Source organism: Chanodichthys erythropterus, chromosome 16 (genome assembly GCF_024489055.1).
Source record: "Chanodichthys erythropterus isolate Z2021 chromosome 16, ASM2448905v1, whole genome shotgun sequence".
NCBI lineage: Eukaryota > Metazoa > Chordata > Actinopteri > Cypriniformes > Xenocyprididae > Chanodichthys > Chanodichthys erythropterus.
Window position 1 is genome coordinate 35,401,278 of NC_090236.1, and position 21,094 is coordinate 35,422,371.

General features: G+C 38.4%; 1 gene segment (V, D, J or C); it reads right to left on the reverse strand.

The window, feature by feature from the left end:
• Positions 1-15,697: 15,697 nt before the first annotated feature.
• LOC137003808 (T cell receptor alpha variable 18-like) lies at positions 15,698-16,241 on the reverse strand. The segment is given in 2 exon segments: positions 15,698-16,017; positions 16,202-16,241. Coding segments are annotated over 2 exon segments (360 nt in total).
• Between the last annotated feature and the right edge of the window lie 4,853 nt (positions 16,242-21,094).

Sequence of the window (21,094 nt, forward strand, 5' to 3'; positions counted from 1 at the left end):
AGCAGCAAGCGGTAATCATCACAAATGAAAACAAAAAAGTCTGGAAATATTTTACATTATGTCTAATAAATCTAGAATATATTTAAGTTTTACTTTTTGAATTAAATTACAGAAAAATTCGAATTTATTGAGATCCACCTGTATACACAAAGCTTAAACCCAAACATTTAAATTAGTAAATGTGATATCTACTCATGCAGGTCAAGAAATAATCCATTTTATTATAATTTTAAGATAATTTTAGCTTATATTTAGCACATTGTGCAAAACTTTTTAATTATACATTATACATGTTATTGTTGTCAGACAGAAGTCAATAGCATGTGGATTTGAACCATTTCATAAATGAGCACTTCCTCTGTTTTTGTGTGAGTGTTGAATGTGTTTGAGTCACAGTGGGCTTCAGAGCACAGTAATACACAGCAGAGTCAGACACACACAGGTTCTTGATCTTCAGAGGAACTGAATTTGATGAAAGTTCAGAGTGAAATCTCTCCTGGAACTCAGTACCATTTTCTCCTCCATATTTGCTTCTTCTCAGGATGTATTTAGGAAAGTCATTTGCTCTCTGAATGTACCAGAATAAATATTCTCCTGGTGAATCTGTTTTATATTTACACTGTAATGTCACTGATCTTCCTTCAGCTTCAGTCACATGTTTGTCTGGCTGATCAACTGTGTCCTCTGATCTGCACTCTGTGAAGGTTTAAGAATATTTCATGTACAGTACGATTCAAAATATGACCAACTTGCATGAATATGAAGCTGTATTAAATGAAAATTCATACCAAGAATGAAGAGTGTGAAGAGAAATATATTCCTCAACTTGTGTGACATGACTGCTGAATAAACCTTGAAGTTCAGATAAATCAGCAGTGGGAGAATTTTACTTTTAGTGTTATAATAATGATGATCCAAGGAGGAGCTTGTGGATACCCAATAAAGCTTCAGTATTGTCAAAGGAAATGTTGAGTAACTACTGCCCTCTTATGGTTAACTGCAAGTATTGCATAACTGAAACAGTGCCATCTCATAGAGTTCAATATAAAGAAAGATAATTGTTTTCTGAATAACTGGATATTCTAAAGGGACTGGTGAATTAAAGGACCGTATTTTAGGAATTTAATGTAATTTATCGTTCATACTGCCACACAAATTCTTTTTTAAATCACTTTAAAATTTTTATGTTTTAATAATTTTTCCATCTATAAGTGCACGATGACAGAGGATCCCAAAGAAACACTTTATTATACAAGTGGGAGTTCACAGGAGAAATAACAGAGAAACACAACCTCTTCCATAAACAAAACAGGACAAAGAACGAATAAGAACTCAGGGCTTATATACAGACTGGGTCATCAAGGTAGAAACTGAACAGGTGCGGGGAAATAATTAACAACCAGAAACAAACTTGAGGCAGGAAATGAGGACAAAGGAAACAGGAAATAGAACAGAAGCTGAACAGAATACACATGACAGCATTAGATTCATTACATATTTTATACTCTCTGTGTTTCTCTCATTGTCACAGGTTTTTGTACAGTGATCTTGTGTTTCCTGTGACTGTGGGCCTCAGAGCACAGTAATACAGAGCAGAGTCTGATACTGCAGCAGAGGAGATGATCAGATCCATGTGGATTTTGTTCCTTTTTTTCAACTTTAACAGAGAATCTTGAATCTACTTTAGATACTTCAGGACCTGTTGCAGTACTGTAGGTGGAAACAAGAAATTCAGGTTCTGATCTTCCACTGACGGTACCAGAAGAGAGGATCTGTAGTTGTAGAGGAATAACTACAGGATAATGTAACACTTGAACCCTTCTCAGCAACTACATTTGTTTCATCTGGTTTGATGACATTTCCAAATACAGCAGCTGAAAAAAAGAGGTACATTTGTAGCTTTTTAGTGCTTTTTATTTTATTTATTTTATTTTAATATAACAAAAAATAATCAATCACATAAATATACACACCTGCTGAGACACAGAGCAGAATAAGTGAATGAAGATTCATTGTTCAAGTGTTCACTCTGAGAAGAGTCAGACTGAATCGTTTCATCCACAGTCTCTTTCAGACTCGATTAGATCATGTCAGATCTGGAGTTCCTCCTCTTCTGATACTTCAAGACAAAAGAGCAGCTTTATTTTGAATGAAGGTTTTTTTGGGTCTGGCTCATTACTGCTACTGTTATTTCAAACAAATGTATCTGTTGATCAGTGTTAAAATACAGGTGATTTCTAAGTGGTAATAAATAATTATTGGGTATAGTGGATTTTGTAATAAGTTTAAATGAACTTTGATCATATTTTGGTGTCAGAGAGTTTGTCACAGTAAGCTTTAAAACAAAATTATTAAACATATTATTGTTTCCATCAAAAATCATTTGACAATCTATTGCACTATTATTTATGTAGCAATACAATTTTACTTGTGATCAAAATGTATTGATTGCAAGTTCACATGTTCATAAAGTTCATATGACTGTAACTTTCAATATGACTTATTAACTTTCAAAAATTCATACTGTAAAGAAACAGTGACAACATAATCTGAATCACAGGCAGGCTAAACCATCTTTACAATTTGATGCATCCTTGATGAATAATTTGTTTTTAAAAAATCTTACTGACCCCAAACGTTTGAACACTAGAGTACTGTATGTGACCTGCAGATGAAACAAATTCTAAAAATGTCTTTGTTGTATTTGATAGATTAAATGCTACATCTGAAAAAATCTATTCAAATTCACGTTTTTCAGATATCGGTTCATTATTTCAAATGAGTCAGGCTTTTCAGAATGTAAATAAAAACTTTTAAAATAAGGTTATCTTCCATATGGAAAAAAATACTATGGGGTCCATCAACTTGGTTTACCCATATTCTTCAAAATATCTTCTTTTGTGTTCAGCAGAAGAAAGAAATTCATACAGGTTTGGAACAACTTGAGGAAATGACAGGATTTTCATTTTTGGGTGAACTATTCTTTAAATTTAACACTGGGAAGCTTAGTTTTTTGCAAGTGTTGCAGACCTAGAGTACATTTTAACACACAATTTTAACACAACCTTAAACTCTTTTAAGCATTATTAACTTTGTTTGCCCTTTTATGCATTTTCTAAAATCCCGTTCCCACAGCCTCACACAGGTGTTTGCAGTTATTATCTGAGGTTTTGATTTGGTTTTCATAAGAGCTTCAAAGTGAAAAATGGCTTTAAGTTTTTGTACGAATTGTTTCATGTTTTGTATCACTGGGCTTCAAGAGCACAATAATAGAGAGCTGAATCTGACAGACGAACATCAGTAATAGTGAGTTCAGTGGATGTTCGTGATGTAGTCGACTGAAAGTGAGGATCAGAAGTGTGTTCAGCACCCCGTGATCGTGCTCCTTTGTATAATAAATATTGAGGTTCTCTGTTTGGATATTGTCTGTACCAGTAAAGATAAACATATTCACTATTTGTACTATATGAGCAGCTCAGCTTGACAGTTTCTGTTTCTTTAGTGTTTTTTTCTCTCTCTTTATCTGGCTCAATGTTGTCTCCAGTCACCAAACCTGTCAACAATAAAAAGTGATTTTTGATTTGTGTAAACAGGGTTGACAAAATGATATTGCAAGAATAATTTACTTTAAAAAAATGCTTTTTGATGCTTTTAAATTGTAATTGTATATGTACAGAATTGTATTAATTAATTAATAACGCACCTGTCCCCACAATGAGAATCAGTATGAAGCATGTGTCCATGTTGAATCAGATCAGATCAGTTCTCTGTTGAGGCTCTCAGTGCTTGAGCTGTAAGTCACTGCAGATCAGTCACAAACACACACAGGAACTTCCTCCTCACTGAACTTCCTGCTGCTGTTCACTTTCATATGCTGCTGTATACTGTATAATATATTGTATTTGTTTAACTGTGTTAGATACAGATAGTCGACTGAAGAGGAATAAATGCAGGACAATGTAATATATGAACCCTCCTCAAAAAATAACTACCTTGTCTGGTTGAATTACATTTGCAAAGACAGCAGCTGAAAAATAAAAAAGTACACATTTGTGACATTTAGATTTAATAAACACACCTGCTGAGACACAGAAGAGAAATACTGTACAAGTGTTCACTCTCCGTCAGACATTATTACTCCACATGATGTGTCTAATGAGGGTCTAAATGTAAGTTTTAGTCAATGTAAGATGTCAATCATCACACCAGCCGGCAGTCGTATAACTGTTCACCTTTATTTCAGCTAGATGGGCAAATGAACTCATGAACGCTGTTTACAGATTCTGATAAATAACTAAAAATCTTCGAGTGGGACACATGCATTTATTTATAACTTATAGATCTTAATGAGTCAGAGGAAGTTTGTGTGGATTTTATAACAAGTTCCTGACAGAGAGTGAGATCTCAGCACCCACATATCAACAAATGATACTGATCTCCCTCTACTGGCTCCCTACAGCTACTGCATGATGCCAATATATTTATATATATGAAGGTTTTTGTGTGAGTGTTGAGTGTGTTTGAGTCACAGTGGGCTTCAGAGCACAGTAATACACAGCAGAGTCAGACACACGCAGGTCCTTGATCAACAGAGGAAATGATTTTGAAGATGTGTTGATATGTGCATTAAATCTGTCTTTGAACTCTTTGTCTTCATCTCCAGTTTGACCAACTCTGTTCAGCATATATTTAGGAACTCCATTTACTTTTTGCTGGTACCAAAAGAGAGTCGGGGAGAATTGGGTTTGATATGTACAGTTGATTATTACAGCTCCACTTTCAGAAGCAGTCTGAACTCTTGTTTTCTGCTCAACCTTGTCCTGCGACTCTATTCCTGTAAAACCAAATCATGAACAACATCAGCAAAGAAATATCATGAACATTCAGAACATAATGAATCACTCACAAATATACTTACCCCAGACATATATGAGAACAATGATAGTTTTTTGAATCCAGTGTGTCATCTTTCCTGATTTTAATGAAGTCTCGTCTAAATCCAGATCTTATTCTCACCCTGATCTAGTCTGTGATTCAATGACTGTAAATACTGTACTGAGCAAGAGCACTTGATCTACACTAGTGTCTGCTTGACGAGGTTTCTTTGACTCCTCCCTCTCATTCGGCTCAAAGTTTGTTGTGGTGGATAATGTTTTTCTTCTCGTGAACTCAAAATTAATTTTCTGCCTGCAATTTTAATATTTTCCCTCACTAAAATAACAGTAATTTTCTATAAAAATACTAATTATGATATAAAATATTAAAATGATATAATTATTTAAGGTGCTTTGAGACTATTTGTTCATAAAAAGAAATTACATAGAACATAATTTCTGAAATTATTGTTAATGTTTCATTGAAGTTTTATAACATGTTCCATGTGTTTTTTTACACTGTTAAAAATAAATGTAATTTTACATGCAATGGTCTATCATTAAAAAATGAAATTGTTGTTTTACAGATATTTGCTGTTATTTAAATAATCAGCAATATACTGTACAACACAATGCATTTTGGGTAACATCTGTTGTTTTCGAGAAAGTAGCCTACAGCATTATAACGTGAATTAGCAGTGCTCAGAGTCGACACTCAGAAGTTGTGTCCCAAATCACACCCTATACCCTCATTCACTATTCCCTACATTAGTTTACTAATAATGTCCACTTGAGATGCACTGATGAACACCTGCTGTTAACAAGCAGAATCAGTGAAGGGAAGAGAAACACAAGAACTACAGCTGACTTCAGCCACAGCCTTGGATGAAATCAACTGAAGATGAAAGTATAAATAAAAAAGTTTCAAGATCTGATTAAACATCTCCACAAACAGCATTACCAGCTTCACTTATTACTAACCAGACTGACTTTATTTTTGTCAAACATCTATAGAAGTTCTCATTGAAAATTAACAGAGGTTTAGATATTGATGTTTTATTGTTTTATTTGATGTTACTATTGTGGTGGTCAGCATTTGCTTTGGTTGGGATCTTGACCCTTGACTTTTCAACCCCCGTTTTTTTTTTTTTTTTTTTGGTCTTCTGTAACTGTGTGTTTAAGTTACATGTATTATTGAAAAAAAGAAAGAAAAAAATGTTTAATGGATTAGGTCATCTAATGGTCTAGTTCACTGATGTCTTTCTAATCTATAATTTTATGGGTGATGTATTATATTTTTGAATATGATATCCCTGTGATTCTACAGCATGAATTACACAATCAGTTAATATGAAGCATTTTAAAAACAGTTTGTACTCAAAACGTTTTGAACGAACGGTTTGAACAAGAGCCCAACTAAAGAAAACCCTGATCACCACAATGGGAACATCAAATGAACCAAAACATCTAAACCTCTGTTAATTCCCAGTAAGAATTTCTGTAGGCGTCTGACAGAGGTCAGTCTGATTTGTAATAAGTGAATCTGGTAATCCAGTGGAGTTTGCTTAATCATATCTTGACAGATTTAATGTCTGATTTTGAGTTTATGACTGAAGTCAGTTGTACTTGTGTTTCTGTTTGTCTGTCTCTTTTTTCTGTTGTTGTTTCTCTTTCCTTCATTTTCAACACACTCAAATGTATATAAAATGATAAAACAGAGCTGCGTTACCCCCTTATATGCTTGACTGGAAGAAACGAAAGCAGCAGCATAATAAAAGTCCTGCTGCTCTTGAGTGTGTGTCGTACTCATCTCTCATTAGAAATCGCTCCAGCGGCCTCGTTCAGCTCCCACAGCACTCGCCCCTGCTCTATTTCATACTACAGTAATGTTAATAATCTCATCCATGAACATGATTTGACTTCAACATTACATCAACATTACTTCAACGTTACATCAAAGTTACTTTAACATTACTCCTCTTAGGTTTTTGTACAGTGTGTTTGCTCTTCCTGTCACTGTGGGCTGCAGGGCGCAGTAGTACAGCGCTGAATCTGTGACAGCAGCAGAAGAGATCTGCAGATCTACCTGCTTCTCCACCTTATTCATCACCTTATTCACGCTGGCATTCAGTCTTGGGAAAGGGGGATCTGCAGGTGTTACACTGCCTGACTCATAAATAAGAAGCAGAAATTCTGGTCTGGATCCAAGATATTGTCGATACCAATGTAAACTACGTGCTTGGCTATCATATTTACATGAGAAAATGACTGACTCTCTCTCAGGGACATGTTTTGTGGTCTGCAATGATGTTATTGTCTGGCCAACAGATTTATCTGCAAACAGAGCATGAGAAACAAACATCAGGAAAACAAAAACTAAATGTTCAGCCATTATCTGCAATCTGAGCAGTTACAAATTATTGCTTTTTTCAACATGTATTTACATTAATAAATAGCAATGTTTTTTGTAAATATGCCAGAATTTAGATTAGATCAAATATAATATTAAAATAAAATAATATAAATGAATGAAAAAGTGACATAATCCTACTCACCCAGAATGGCTAATAGTATAAGTAAAAAAAGAGATCTCATATTTGCACTTCTGAAAAACAGACTGAAAAGATGAATGCCAACACAATCTCTTGAAGCTCCACCCACATATCTCAGTGTGATTATGATTACATAAAACATGTCATACATGGAAGACTGTGAAATCCATTTTGCTTATTAATATGTCTTCTCAAGAGATTTCTGAAGTCAAATGTGACAATGATATCAAAATGGCAACTCTTTGACAACAAACCTGAGTATGTAAAGTACAAATAATTAGACCATAGATCAACTTTAATAATTAATAATGCAGATATATCAATATTTTGGTATTTATACTCCAGGATATCTCTGGAGTAAAAAATTAGGCAGAATTAGCACTAAAATGTCTCAAAATGTAGACTCTACATGGTTGTATGTAATTTATAGTGACAGAGAAATATTAATTTTTACACTAAACATGGATTTTAGCTTCCATTTTGAATGTGTCTGATTTTTGTACAGTGGGTGTGTGTTTCCTGTCACTGTGGGCTGCAGGGCGCAGTAATACAGAGCAGAATCAGTTAATGCAGTGCCAGTGATCTCCAGATCCACACGATTCTTCTCCTCATTTAATCTAGCAGATATTCCAGGAATTGGAGGCTCAGCTGGTTGCTTAAATTTAGCTTCATTAACCAGAAACAGGAAGCATGGTCTGGATCTCGGGTACTGACGATACCAGTGGAGAGCATCTGTAGCAGCAGATCCACTGTAACTGCAGGACAGGGTGATTGTTTTACCTTCTGAGACTGATTCATTAGGAGAGACTGGTGCTATTCCCTCACTAGAGGCATCACCTGAGAAAAAGACAGGGAGAAAGATGGGAATAATGAACGGAGATGAACAGAAAAGTAAAATACTAAGTATTGTACTAATCTCAGTCATGTTTATTTGACTAATTGTATTTATCTTACCTGTTAAGAGGAAGATAAGACACAGACAAAATAGGAATATCATTTCTGACAGGGAAAAAAATGAACAGCTATGTTGAACTATCTCTGAAACTTCTGCATGCCTGAAGTAATTTCAGTACCTTGTATCTCCTCTTCTCATGTGCGCTTTGAAGAATTCGTTCAGTTTATTTTCATTTTTGAGTGAAGAGCGCCCTCTTCTGGATGATTTCAGACATCACAAGTTTCGATGTGCTTAATGTAGAAATTTCACATTGGCCTGTGGAAAACACATTTTAATAAAATAGTCAATCAAATCCAGTAAGAATAATTGTGAATATTTGAAATTTCTCATTTTGATGCTTTTAAGGAACCAGAAATTTAGCTGACTCCAGTTAATACCAGATATTACATCAAATTAAAGTGCAAACCGCATTGTCTGTCACAGAGTAAACACTCACACAACAGGAACATGTGCCACCTCGTGGTGATTATTGGTTTATTTTAAGCAAGTTTATTTATTGTTTTATTTTCGGTATTATTCATTGCACTATGCTGTTCACATACTAATACACTTTTTTTTTTTTCAACTGCATGTAACTTAAATGCTTTAATCTCATTTAGCTAGTGATAATTTATATTTTAGGGAAGGCAAACCATTGTATAATATATTTTACAGTATATAAGGATATAATCAATTATAGTATAATTCATTAATTTTTTTTCATTAACATTTTTATGTTGTTTTTTAACTAATACCAAGTTCTATATATCATGAAACTCCAGATGGCACAGGCTGATGGGTTCTTAGCACAAGCTGCTGACAATCACATTGTTAACTACGAGAATCAAGCTGATTGGTTCCTGTTTTATCTGTAGCCAATGAGCTTGCTGCTCAACATTTAAATAGTTGATCAATGTTTGCTGTAGCAGTTTTCAGCACACTTTCAGAGTTCCTCAGAAACCCTCCACCCTCCCCAGCTCCACCTGTATAGATCTGCTACAGGTCATTTCATATATGTGACCCATCCTGGCAAAATGAGTCGAAATGAGCAAATTCAAAATTGAGTTATTGTTGTTTTCACAATCTCTATTAAGAAAACTAAATTCTATGATTTGTTGGAATCGAATCCAACACAAAATGACTGAGCTACACCTGTTTGAAGTCGATAGAGTCAGCAAAATCAATTTTGAGAAAAATTGAGCTTAAGTTTTCTGAAGATTACAAAATCACCTAGCAACCATACCTTAAAATCCCTGTGAATAACACCTAATGTGGCACACACCTAGTCAAAGCCCAATATAGGAATATATATATATAAACCTCAAATTCTACCAAAACAGACATTTTGATTTGTTTTGCCTGAAGACTCATTTTGCCAGAATGGGTCATATATGTTATTTGTGCAACATGTATGTTTTGGCAGTAGCAGGTCTCTGTATTTTGCTCGGCAGCAGCAACAATAATCAACAGTATAGCAGATCTATTCTGCCAAGACCATTAACATTGTCATATCCATTAATATGCTAAATTCTTCTGAGAGTTGTCATGATAGAAATGATTTTATGATCACAGCTGTGCATTTCTGAGTTCCTGCACTAAAACAATAATCTGTATAGAGTATAAGCAATTAATTATAGCATAATGCAGGGCCATGCCAGTTACTCAGAAGATAATTATTTGAAATAGTGATTTAATTTCAACACCACTTGTTTATTGCATATGGAGTGTGGTAGGAGGTTTTTGTACAGTGTTGTTGAGTTTTCTGTCACTGTGGGCCTCATGGCACAGATGTACAGAGCAGAGTCTGTCACTTCAGCAGAGGAGATCTCCAGAAACACTGTCTTATTTTTCATGGTCATTTTGCCATCCAGTCTAGGAATAGGAGGATCTGCTTTTATGACAGTCTTCTTGTCTGACTCAACGACAAGGAGCAGAAATTCCAGTCCTGATCCAGGATATTGTCGATACCAAAGTAAATTCTGTACACTGACATCATATTTGCATGACAGAATGACTGTCTCCCCCTCAGTAACTTGTGTTTGGCCCTGCAGTGATGTTATTGTGTCTGCAAAACATTCATCTGCAAAATGTGCGTAGAACAAAAACAGTGATAATTCTAAAGTAAACTTCAGTTGTTTACAAAATCAGACATTTGACATTAACAGGTGCATTACAGTTGTAGTTATAAATATATTAATATTTAAGCTGGTCTCTTACATACCCTGTGTTATTGTCAGCAGCAGCAGAGAGCACAGGAACATCATGACTGCACTATAAAACACAAATGAATCTTGTGATTGAGAATGAAAGTCTCTCATGAAACTTTCTCAAAGCTCCACCCACATCTCATCATCTGAGGGCTTAATATTCGAATGCAATTGGCCCAGAGAAATGAATGCGTTAATGCATTAAATAGTTATTTTATCTGGGTGTGATCACACATTGCAAATCAATGAATAATAGATTTGGACATTATTTTTATTTATTTATTTATTTATTTATTTATTTTTTAAACCTCAGATTCAATTAAATGTTCTTAAAAACGTTCCGTAGAGAGCCGTTACATTGTAAATTCAGCAGTTGCTTTAAAAATGTATTTAAAATGCCAAACCACAAACATTCTCATTCACACATACTGTAAGTACAGCTTGTTTGGGGTTTCATTCATTTTGTTCTGAGATTAAAGTAAAACTAAAGTGGACATTTAAAGAACAAAACACATTGTCTAGTTTTATTTTCCCTGCATGGTTACTTTATGTTGTGGTAATTGTGATTTTTAAGAAATTATACACCATCAGTGTTTTTTATACAAACATTTATTAATTAATATCTTATTGTAGTAATAATAATATGCTACAGATTGTACATCGTAGCCGATTATCTGCAAATTCCTTTCTTAAACTTTTAAACATGTTAATGACGCATTGTTAGTGCATTTCCACTTTATCTCAAGTGTTTTTCCCCTTTTGCAAATCGATTGGATGTATAGCTTTAACGTACATGTCTATTTTAGTTTAAGACACCTGCAGGTGTTTCCACACACTCATTATGCCCTAATTTGTCTGTAACCTATATGAGTTTTGTTGAATCCTTTGCGTTTCAAATATAGACAGATATGGATATCAGTTCAAACTAGAACTGTGCTAAAATAGGTTATTCTTGAACAAGAAGCAGCAGAGTGACAACTGGCAATCAATAAATAAAAATAAATAAAATGCACAAATTATTGATTCAATATACAGTATATGCAGTACAAGAAGTCATGTTATATAAAATAATAAGAGTTGTTTTCACAATATAGAGCCCAGCGCTCCACTTGTTAAATACATATGTCTCTTTTTCAGGTTTTTGTACAGTGTTCTTGTGTTTCCTGTGACTGTGGGCCTCAGAGCACAGTAATACAGAGCAGAGTCTGATACTGCAGCAGAGGAGATGATCAGATCCACATGTTTTGTATTTTTATTAATTCTTGGTGTTAAACGCTGTGGTATGTTTTTACTCATCGTCCCAGTTTCATAGATGTAGAGGAGGAACTGTGGTGTAGATCCGGGATATTCAGAGTACCACTGGAGAATATCAGGCACTCCACTGTAGTTACATGTGAGAATTACACTTTCACCCTCCAAAACTTGTTTTTGTGAGTCATGAGACGTTATCATGTTTGTCAGGATGTTACCTGAGAACCAGTAAAATAAAATGAAACAAACCAGGTATTAAAATTGCATAGTAGAAGAAGAAGTATAATAATAAATCACAATTTCTGCTAAAAGAAATTCTAATCAATACAATTATTATTTAATTTAAGTAATTAATTCTGAGAAATTAATCAAAACTCACCTATATGAAGAATCAAAATTAACAAGACAGTAAGGTACATGTTGGTTGATGTTCTTACAAAGAGTGACAGTGAAGTGATTCCATTCATCAACAGAAAACAAGTCAAATACAAGCCAAGTCAAACTATTTAAAGAGCGCCACCTCTTGAAACAGTGAAGTACCTACTGGGAACAATTGATACTCAAATGATCCTGTAGTGAGGGCATAGATATCATTTGCATGCATGAAATATTTTAAAACGTGTGCTGGTCTGTGTGAAATTAACATCTCTGCTTATGTATCTGAATTTCATTGTCAGATTTATTACTTACCCTGTTCACCAACTGAGAAATGAACAGAGAAACAATTAAGACATAATACATTTTGATCTCTCTTAAAAATACACAAACACCCAAACAAATGGTCTTTGGTAATGATTCTCTACCTCATTTTAATCTAATGCAATACTGGCAATTAATTAACTTTGGTCAGTCATACAGTATTTTCATCACTAAATAATGAATAGATTTTTTTTTTTTAAATTAACACTTTACAATAAGATCCCATTAGTTAATGCATTAACTAACATAAAAAAAGCAATCCATTTGTTGTTAACGTGAACAAAAATAAACTTGTAGTTCATGTTAGCTCAGATCCATTAAATAATATTAACAGATTCAAATTTAGATGCTGAAATTTATAATTAAATAAGATTAATGCTTTAGAATTACTTTTCATTGTTAGTTTATGTAAAAAAAAAAAAAAAAAAAAAAAAAAAAAAGTAGTTAACTAAAGTTAAGGGTAACACTTTAAATACTGTTCCGTCATTTATGAATAATTACATTAATAACCCTCCACCTTCCCCAGCTCCACTTGTATAGATCTGCTACAGGTAATTCATATATGTTATATTGTACAGCAGCAGCATCTCTTAATTGCTCACAGCAGTGTGTCGTGTATGTATTGGCAGAAGCAAGTCCCGTACTTTTTCTGTACTTTTTCTCAAAATCCAGCAGCAGAGCAGGATTTTGGTTAATATTTAGATATTATAGAAATTGCAATATCTGGATACACGTTCTGCATTTCAACACTGTTGTGTTCACAATATAAATGCTGCTTCATTAAATCTATCAATGTCTTGGTTTTGGCTACTGTATCAGTCACAGGTGTTCCCACATACAGTAATGGTTATGGCAGATAATTTGTCTGGGTTTGGTTAATACTTTGATGTTTTTGAGTTCAAAGTATGCATGTTTTTGTACAGCTTCTCAGTAACTTTGTATCACTGTGTCTTTCCAAAGAGCGCAGTAATAGAGAGCTGAATCTTTCAGAGCAGCTGCTTTGATAATCAGTTCAGTGGATGTTCTGGTTGTAGACGATTCAAAATGAGGATCTGGTATATTACTCCTGCCATCTCTTGATCGAGCACCTTTCCACAGTAAATACTGTGGCTCACTGTTAGGAAACTGTCTATACCAATAAAGATCAACATCTTCAGTGTTTGTTTCATATGAGCAACTTAATGTGACCCGGTCAGTTTCATTTCTAATAATAACAGCCTCATCTGGTCCAATGTGATCACCAAGAGCAACTGGAAAAGAAATAAAAAGTGTTATGTAAAAACTTTAATAAATATAAATTCAGTCTTATTAAGCTTTGAAATTATACATTCATATGAAATATTTATATACATTTTATATTAAATACCTGATGTAGCGATGACAATGAGTACTAGTGATCTCCTCATCCTGCTTCTGTTCACAATCCCTTGATGATTTGTTTCTGTGTAGTCTAAAGTGGTTGACTGCAACATTTCATCTTTATGCACGCGCCCTCTAGTGGTGTGTGTGCAGACTCTCTGGTCTCATGGTTTCTACATCTAAGCCGTTTAGCTTTGAGCAGGTTTTAGTATGGTGTACATGGTGTTTCCTGCCACTGTGGGCTGCAGTGCACAGTAATACAAGGCAGAATCCTTCACATCTGCAGGGAAGATTTCCAGATTCACCATCTTGCTTTCTTTATGAACTGAGGCTGTGAGCCGAGGGTGAGGAGGTTTAGCGGTCTGATTTTGTCCCGACTCCATGATTAGAATCAGGAATTCCGGCTTAGAGTTTGGGTATTGTCAATACCACTGGAGATTATTCATTGACACAGTGTACTGGTATTTACAAGAAATAGTCAGTTTGTCATTGACCTTTGCATGGACAGCAGGAGATGTTGGAGTAATGCTGTCTTGTGTACTGGTGCCTGAGAAGAATGTTGAATTAATCATTTAAAGCAAGTCACATCAACTTTATTTGTATAGCTCGTTATACAACACTGATTGTTCCAAAGCAGCTTCACAAAAAATAAATAGGAGAATAACAGTGTTATTGAATCAATTATGAATTTAATTTCAGCTGTAAAGCATTATTCAGCTCAGTTTAGTTCAGTGTTGATTCAATTCAGTTCATTAACTGTTACAAAGTAACTAAAGTTAGCATTGAATCTGCACTGCTAATGTGGAAAGTAAATGCATATAGGTAAAGAACAGTAATCTTACCAATGAAGGCCATTAGTAACACACAGAAAGACATTGTTTCGAATGATGGTTTCCTCACTGAGCTTTGCAGAACTGCCATAACAGCCTCCTTCAGACAACTGAAGCTCTCAACCAGTGCTTTCAACACCCAATCACAGTGCAGTGAAGTCTCTGCAGGTGTCACCAGATGCTAGAGACTCTACATAGGGCTGTTACAAACTCATAAGTTGATGTTCTTGTGATCTCCAGGGGTCTAAAGTAATGTAGCCGACATACACTGATCAGGCATAACATTATGACCACTGACACTGAACTGAATATGATTATCTCTTCATCTTGGCACCTGTTGGGTGGGATATATTAGGCAGCAAATGAACATTTTGTCCTCAACGTTGATGTGTTAGAAGCAGGAAAAATGGACAAGCGTATGGATTTGAGCGAGTTTGACAAGGGACAAATTGTGATGGCTAGATGACTGGGTCAGAGCATCTCCAAAACTGCAGCTCTTGTGGGGTGTTCCCGGTCTGCAGTGGTCAGTATCTATCAAAAGTGCTCCAAGGCCGGTGACAGGGTCATGGGCAGCCAAGGCTCATCGATACACGTGAGGATCGAAGGCTGGCCCATGTGGTCCGATCCAACAATCAGTAAGTCATTTATTTATTTATAAAAAATTATTATAAAGTGCTGTACAAAGTTTAAACAAATACCACAAATACCCCACAAAACACATTGACAGACAGTACACTAAAATTGTAACCACTGCACCTACTTATGCCCATATGCAATAGTAAATAAATTAGTTTTAAGACACATTATTTAAGACTATAATCTTCCTTCATAGTTTCCTCCGAGCACACAGTTTTTTTTTTTTTTTTCTTCCAGCAGGTGTTACAATATCGTGTTGTGGTTTACACAAGATAAAGCTGTGGCTTATTTTAATCGTTATTTAAAGGGCAAAATCTACATGTGAGTTTTTGTAAAGCCTCTCAGACATTTTGTATCACTGGGTGTCAACTTTTAGAGCACAATAATAGAGAGCTGAATCTGACAGAGTCACACTGTTAATAATGAGTTCAGTGGATGTTTGGGATGTAGTCGACTGAAACCGTTGACGGTCTGGTATATCCTCAGAACTGCTCCGTGATTGAGCACCTTTATACAGTAAATATTCAGGTTCTTTATTAGGATACTGTCTGTACCAGTAAAGCAAAATATAACTGCTGCTTGAATCATACGAGCAGCTCAGAGTTACATGTTCTTCTTCATTTCTGTAAATATCAGTTTCTTTGTCTTTTGGTTCAATGCTGTCAGACAGAAACCCTGCAAGAGAAATGGACAAATTTCACAACAGGTCACCTTATCCAAAGATTTATAAATGAAAATTACAATGCCAAAAATAGTTTCTTCAACAAACTGTGATGTCATTATTGTAATATAGAATTACATTTAAAAACATAGCCAAAACATTTTATATTTGAGTCTGTTTAGATTAAATGTTTTATACCTGGCACAGAGAGAAGAATCAGCAGAAAGCATCTCTCCATGTTGAGAAGATTTACTGGTTTTATAAACTGAAGCTGAACAGTAAATGTCTGATTGTAGAAGCCTATTGTGAAGCTTTCATGTGGGTGTGGTTTATTTAGACCACCTTCTCTGTCTTTCCTTAATGAAACCTGAGATGATTGTGCCTTCAGTCAATGAATATCTCAAAAAAATAAATAAATAAATAAATAAAATAAATGACTATGCATCTTGTTGAATAAATAGAGGCTAAGCATAATATAGGCTATTTAGTGTTAGCGTCAGAGAGTTAGAATATTTAATATTTGATAGTGGGGTTTGTGCCTGTATCATTATTGCAGTCTAATGCCACATCTTGTTATGGTATGTTGACTGATATCTTTATAAATTATTGATCAAGTGCATTTTGTGAGGAAAACCTAATGAACAACCAAACAAAATGATTGATTTCAGTAAATTTCACAATCTTTTTGGGGAACATGTCTGATTTATATTTCAACCAATGAATTATATTTTGGATTGAGGATATGAAGCCTGTTTAGACCATTAGGATTATTAGCAATGTGGCATTATTTATTTTCATGACACTTAAGCAAGATATATTCAGAGGGCAAAAGGACCGTCTTCTGTTGTTTCTTTTACATGTGAATTCATTACAGATATTGGTTCCCTTTCGTGGGAACTATCGACGCTACGTCAATGACGTGATGGGAATCCTCTGCATTTTTGTGTTCGTGAAGCACTATTGTATCCAACCAATGAGAGAACGTGACGTCAGAGGCAGGCGACGTCGCGGACCGGAACCTATAAAGCATGCCCAGAAACAAAGAACGCTAGCTTCTGTTGTCTTCAGTAAGCGCTATTTGTATCTTGTCTGTCTTATTTATTGTTGTCTGTCTACCATCTCGCCAGAAAGTGATCTCTTTGTCTGAGGACAAGAGTTTCCAAACAAGTAAAATAAGCATAGACATATATATATATAAAATGACGGAGAAAGGCCAGCGTTTCACTAAGTGTGCACCTCCTTGTCCGCGATTCATCGTGGAGGGAGATACACACGAGATGTGTGTGAAATGCCTGGGAGTTGAGCACGCACAGGCAGCTCTTGAGGGGGCTGTCTGTGTGCACTGTGAGCGGCTCACTCTCAGGGCGCTGCGCTCACGCCGGGCACTCTTTGAGGAGGGCGCCGCTGCGAGTGTTCCCCGCGGGTCTGGTCCCGCTGCTGCTGAGGCACAGCGAAGGCTGCACTCGTGGGGTTCACAGATGGATCTAGCAGAGGGGGGAGAGACGGGCTCTGCCTTATCGCTTCCCTTACCTGCTAGATCTAGTGTCTCTCCTTTGGTGGTGGAAGCACGCGCTGCGGTTTCTTCCCCGCAAAGGGAGGCACCGACACTGAATATATCTTCCTCCGAGGAGGTTGATGTTGAAGGTGTCGAGGGTGGTGATGAGGGACCGTCATCCTCATCTCCAGCCCATGAGGAGCTTATGGAGGTAGTGACCCGGGCAGTAGAAAAACTGAAAATAAGCTGTCCCGCGGAGGAGAGCGTTCCTAAAATAAAAAGATGAACGCTTCCTCCAAGATAGGTCACTACCCCAGCGTCGGGGACTGCCGTTCTTTCCCGACCTCCACACCGAGGTGTCGAGGTCGTGGAATAGACCCGTGCAGTACCGTGTCTTCAGCCCACAAACGACAATGTATAGTAATATTATGGGGCTGAAGCAACACGGTTATGGGGCGATGCCTCGGGTTGAGGAGACGCTTGCGAGCTATCTCTCGCCCGAGTCTGCATCGTCCCTGAAATCCCGACGTTGCCCACCAAACCACTAAAACAAACATCGAGTTTGGTGGGCAAGGCTTATTCGGCAGCGGGTCAGGCTGCGGCATGTCTGCACACAATGTCTATACTGCAGGCATACCAAGCTGATCTGCTGGGGGAGATTGAGGAGTCTGGGGAAGCGACTTTTGATACAATTCAGGAGTTGAGAAAAGCCGCAGATTTAGCTCTCCGTGCCACCAAGGAGACGGCCAAGTCAGTAGGCCGTTCTATGGCAGCCATGGTGGCCACGGAGAGACATCTGTGGCTCAATCTCGCAGATATTAAGGATAAAGACAAACATATCCTTATGGATGCGCCGCTTTCCTCCGAGGGCCTGTTTGGTGACGCAGTTGCTACTGTCGTCGACAGGTTCGAGGAGGCGAAAAAACAGAAAGCGGTGTTCCAAAGATTCCTTCCCCGGAAATCTCATCCCCCTGAGGCTGCTGGGCGGGAGCAGCCTCAGCCGATAGCCGGCTCCTCGGGATACAGGTCCCAGCAGAAAGCTAGTGTGGCCGCCCGTGCTCCCCCGCGGAAAGCTTGGGGAGCGGTGCGCGCTGTACAGCAGAAGCCTTCTGGGGGTAGGGCGGATCTGAGGACCGTCATTATTTCCCGGAAGGCTTCCCAAAAGAAATCCTGACGGTCATGGGTCAGGGTTTCTGAGGGCAGTCCCCTCCGAAGGGGTTCGACGATTAACATCTATCGTTCCCCATCGGTGCCCTCAGGGGGCTGTTCTGCCAACCCTGCCACCCAGTGTGCGACAGGGCGCAGCAGTCCCCGTCGATCCTTCGAGGAGGGTCGGCCAGCACATGATTCGCTTATCTGCCGGTGCGCCGTGCCAGATAAACGAGCCAAGTGCTCAAAAAACACCAGAGACCAGTCTCGAGAGGCTGGTTCCCTTAGTAGAATTTTTGGGGGAATGGAAACTTCTTCCGAATATTTCGAAATGGGTGCTGCTCATGGTAGAACAGGGTTACAGAATTCAGTTCGGTTCTCTTCCGCCCAGGTTCAGTGGAGTGATTCACACAGTGGTAGCTCCAGAGCAGTCTCTGGTAATGGAACAGGAGGTTACGACGCTTTTGCAAAAAGGGGCTATAGAACGGGTTCCCTCTCCCAGCAAAATGTCGGGCTTTTACAGCCGCTACTTCATTGTTCCAAAGAAGGATGGGGGGTTGCGTCCGATCATAGATCTTCGTATACTAAATCGATCTGTAAAGAAGTTGAAGTTCAAGATGCTTACACTCAAACAGATTATTCCACAGATCAGATCCGAGGACTGGTTTGTGGCGATAGATCTAAAGGACGCATATTTTCACATTTCCATCCATCCTTCTCACAGGAAGTTCCTCAGGTTTGCTTTCGGGGGCGAAGCATACCAATACAAGGTTCTTCCCTTCGGCCTATCACTATCACCCCGCACGTTCACGAAGTGCGTGGATGCAGCCTTGGCTCCGCTGAGACTCCAAGGCATCCGCGTGCTGAACTATATCGACGATTGGTTGATTTTAGCTCAAACAGAACGTCTGGCAGCTCAACATCGAGATGTTGTGTTGTCGCACATGAAGAAGCTTGGGCTGAGGCTCAACGCCAAGAAAAGTGTGCTGGTTCCGAGTCGGGTTGCAAACTATCTTGGGGTAATCTGGGATTCCATCACGATGCGGGCGCAATTGACTCCCGCTCGTGTGACTTCCATTCTCGGGGCCGTGAATGGGGTGAAGTTAGGCCGGTCACTCACTGTAAAACAGTTTCAGAGACTGTTGGGTCTGATGGCAGCTGCGTCCAACGTTGTTACTTTTGGCCTTCTGCACATGAGACCCTTACAGTGGTGGCTCAGGACCAAGGGATTTTCTCCGAGGGGAAATCCTTTCCGCATGATCAAAGTCACGCGGCGGTGCCTTCGTGCTCTGGTCATGTGGAAAAAGCCTTGGTTCCTGTCCCAGGGACCCGTGTTGGGAACTTCATGTCATCGCGTAATGCTTACGACAGATGCGTCCCTCACGGGCTGGGGAGCGATCATGAGTGGTCGCTCAGCTCAAGGTCACTGGGAGGTACACCAGCTCTCCTGGCACATAAATCGGCTGGAGATGCTGGCAGTGTTTCAGGCTCTGAAGCACTTCCTCCCCGACCTGAGGGGCCACCATGTGTTGGTTCAGACGGACAACACTACGGTGGTCTCCTACATAAATCACCAAGGGGGACTGCGGTCTCGGCCACTATGCAAACTGGTCAGTCACATTCTCCTGTGGACCCAGGGGAAATTACTCTCGCTAAAGGCGTCGTATATTCCGGGGTATTTGAATATGGGGGCGGACGCTCTGTCGAGGCAGAGCGCGAGTCCGGGGGAATGGAAGCTTCACTCAGAGGCAGTGGAGCTCATATGGAAAACATTCGGTCGAGCGGAAGTCGATCTCTTTGCCACAGAGGAGTCAACTCAATGCCCTCTGTGGTACTCTCTGAGGCACCCAGCTCCTCTGGGGTTGGATGCCATGATACAGACGTGGCCGAGGCGACGTCTGTATGCTTTTCCCCCAGTCTCTCTGCTCCCGGGAGTTCTGGACAAAGTCCGTCAGGAAGGGGTAAACCTGATATTGGTGGCTCCTTTCTGGCCAACAAGAATATGGTTTGCGGACCTAGTTTCGCTTCTTCACGGCTCTCCTCTGGAGCTTCCAGTCAGACAGGATCTCCTGTCCCAAGCGGACGGCATGGTTTTACATCCCCGTCCAGAAATGTGGAAACTGTGGGCCTGGCCCCTGAGGGGGCAAGGCTCATAGAATCTGGTCTCCCAACCGAGGTTGTGGAGACCATCCTTCAGTCCAGAGCTCCATCTACAAGGAAGCTTTATATGTATAAGTGGAAGGTTTTCGCTACATGGTGTAGCCATCATAGGGTGGACCCGGTCCACTCATCTGTCAGCTATGTGCTTCAATTCCTCCAAGAAAAGCTTTCAGAAGGCTTAACTCACTCCACATTAAAAGTGTATGTGGCTGCGATTTCAGCCTATCATGTTCCTATGGGTGGTGTCTCGGTAGGTTGAGACCCCTTAGTTGTTCGCTTCCTTCGTG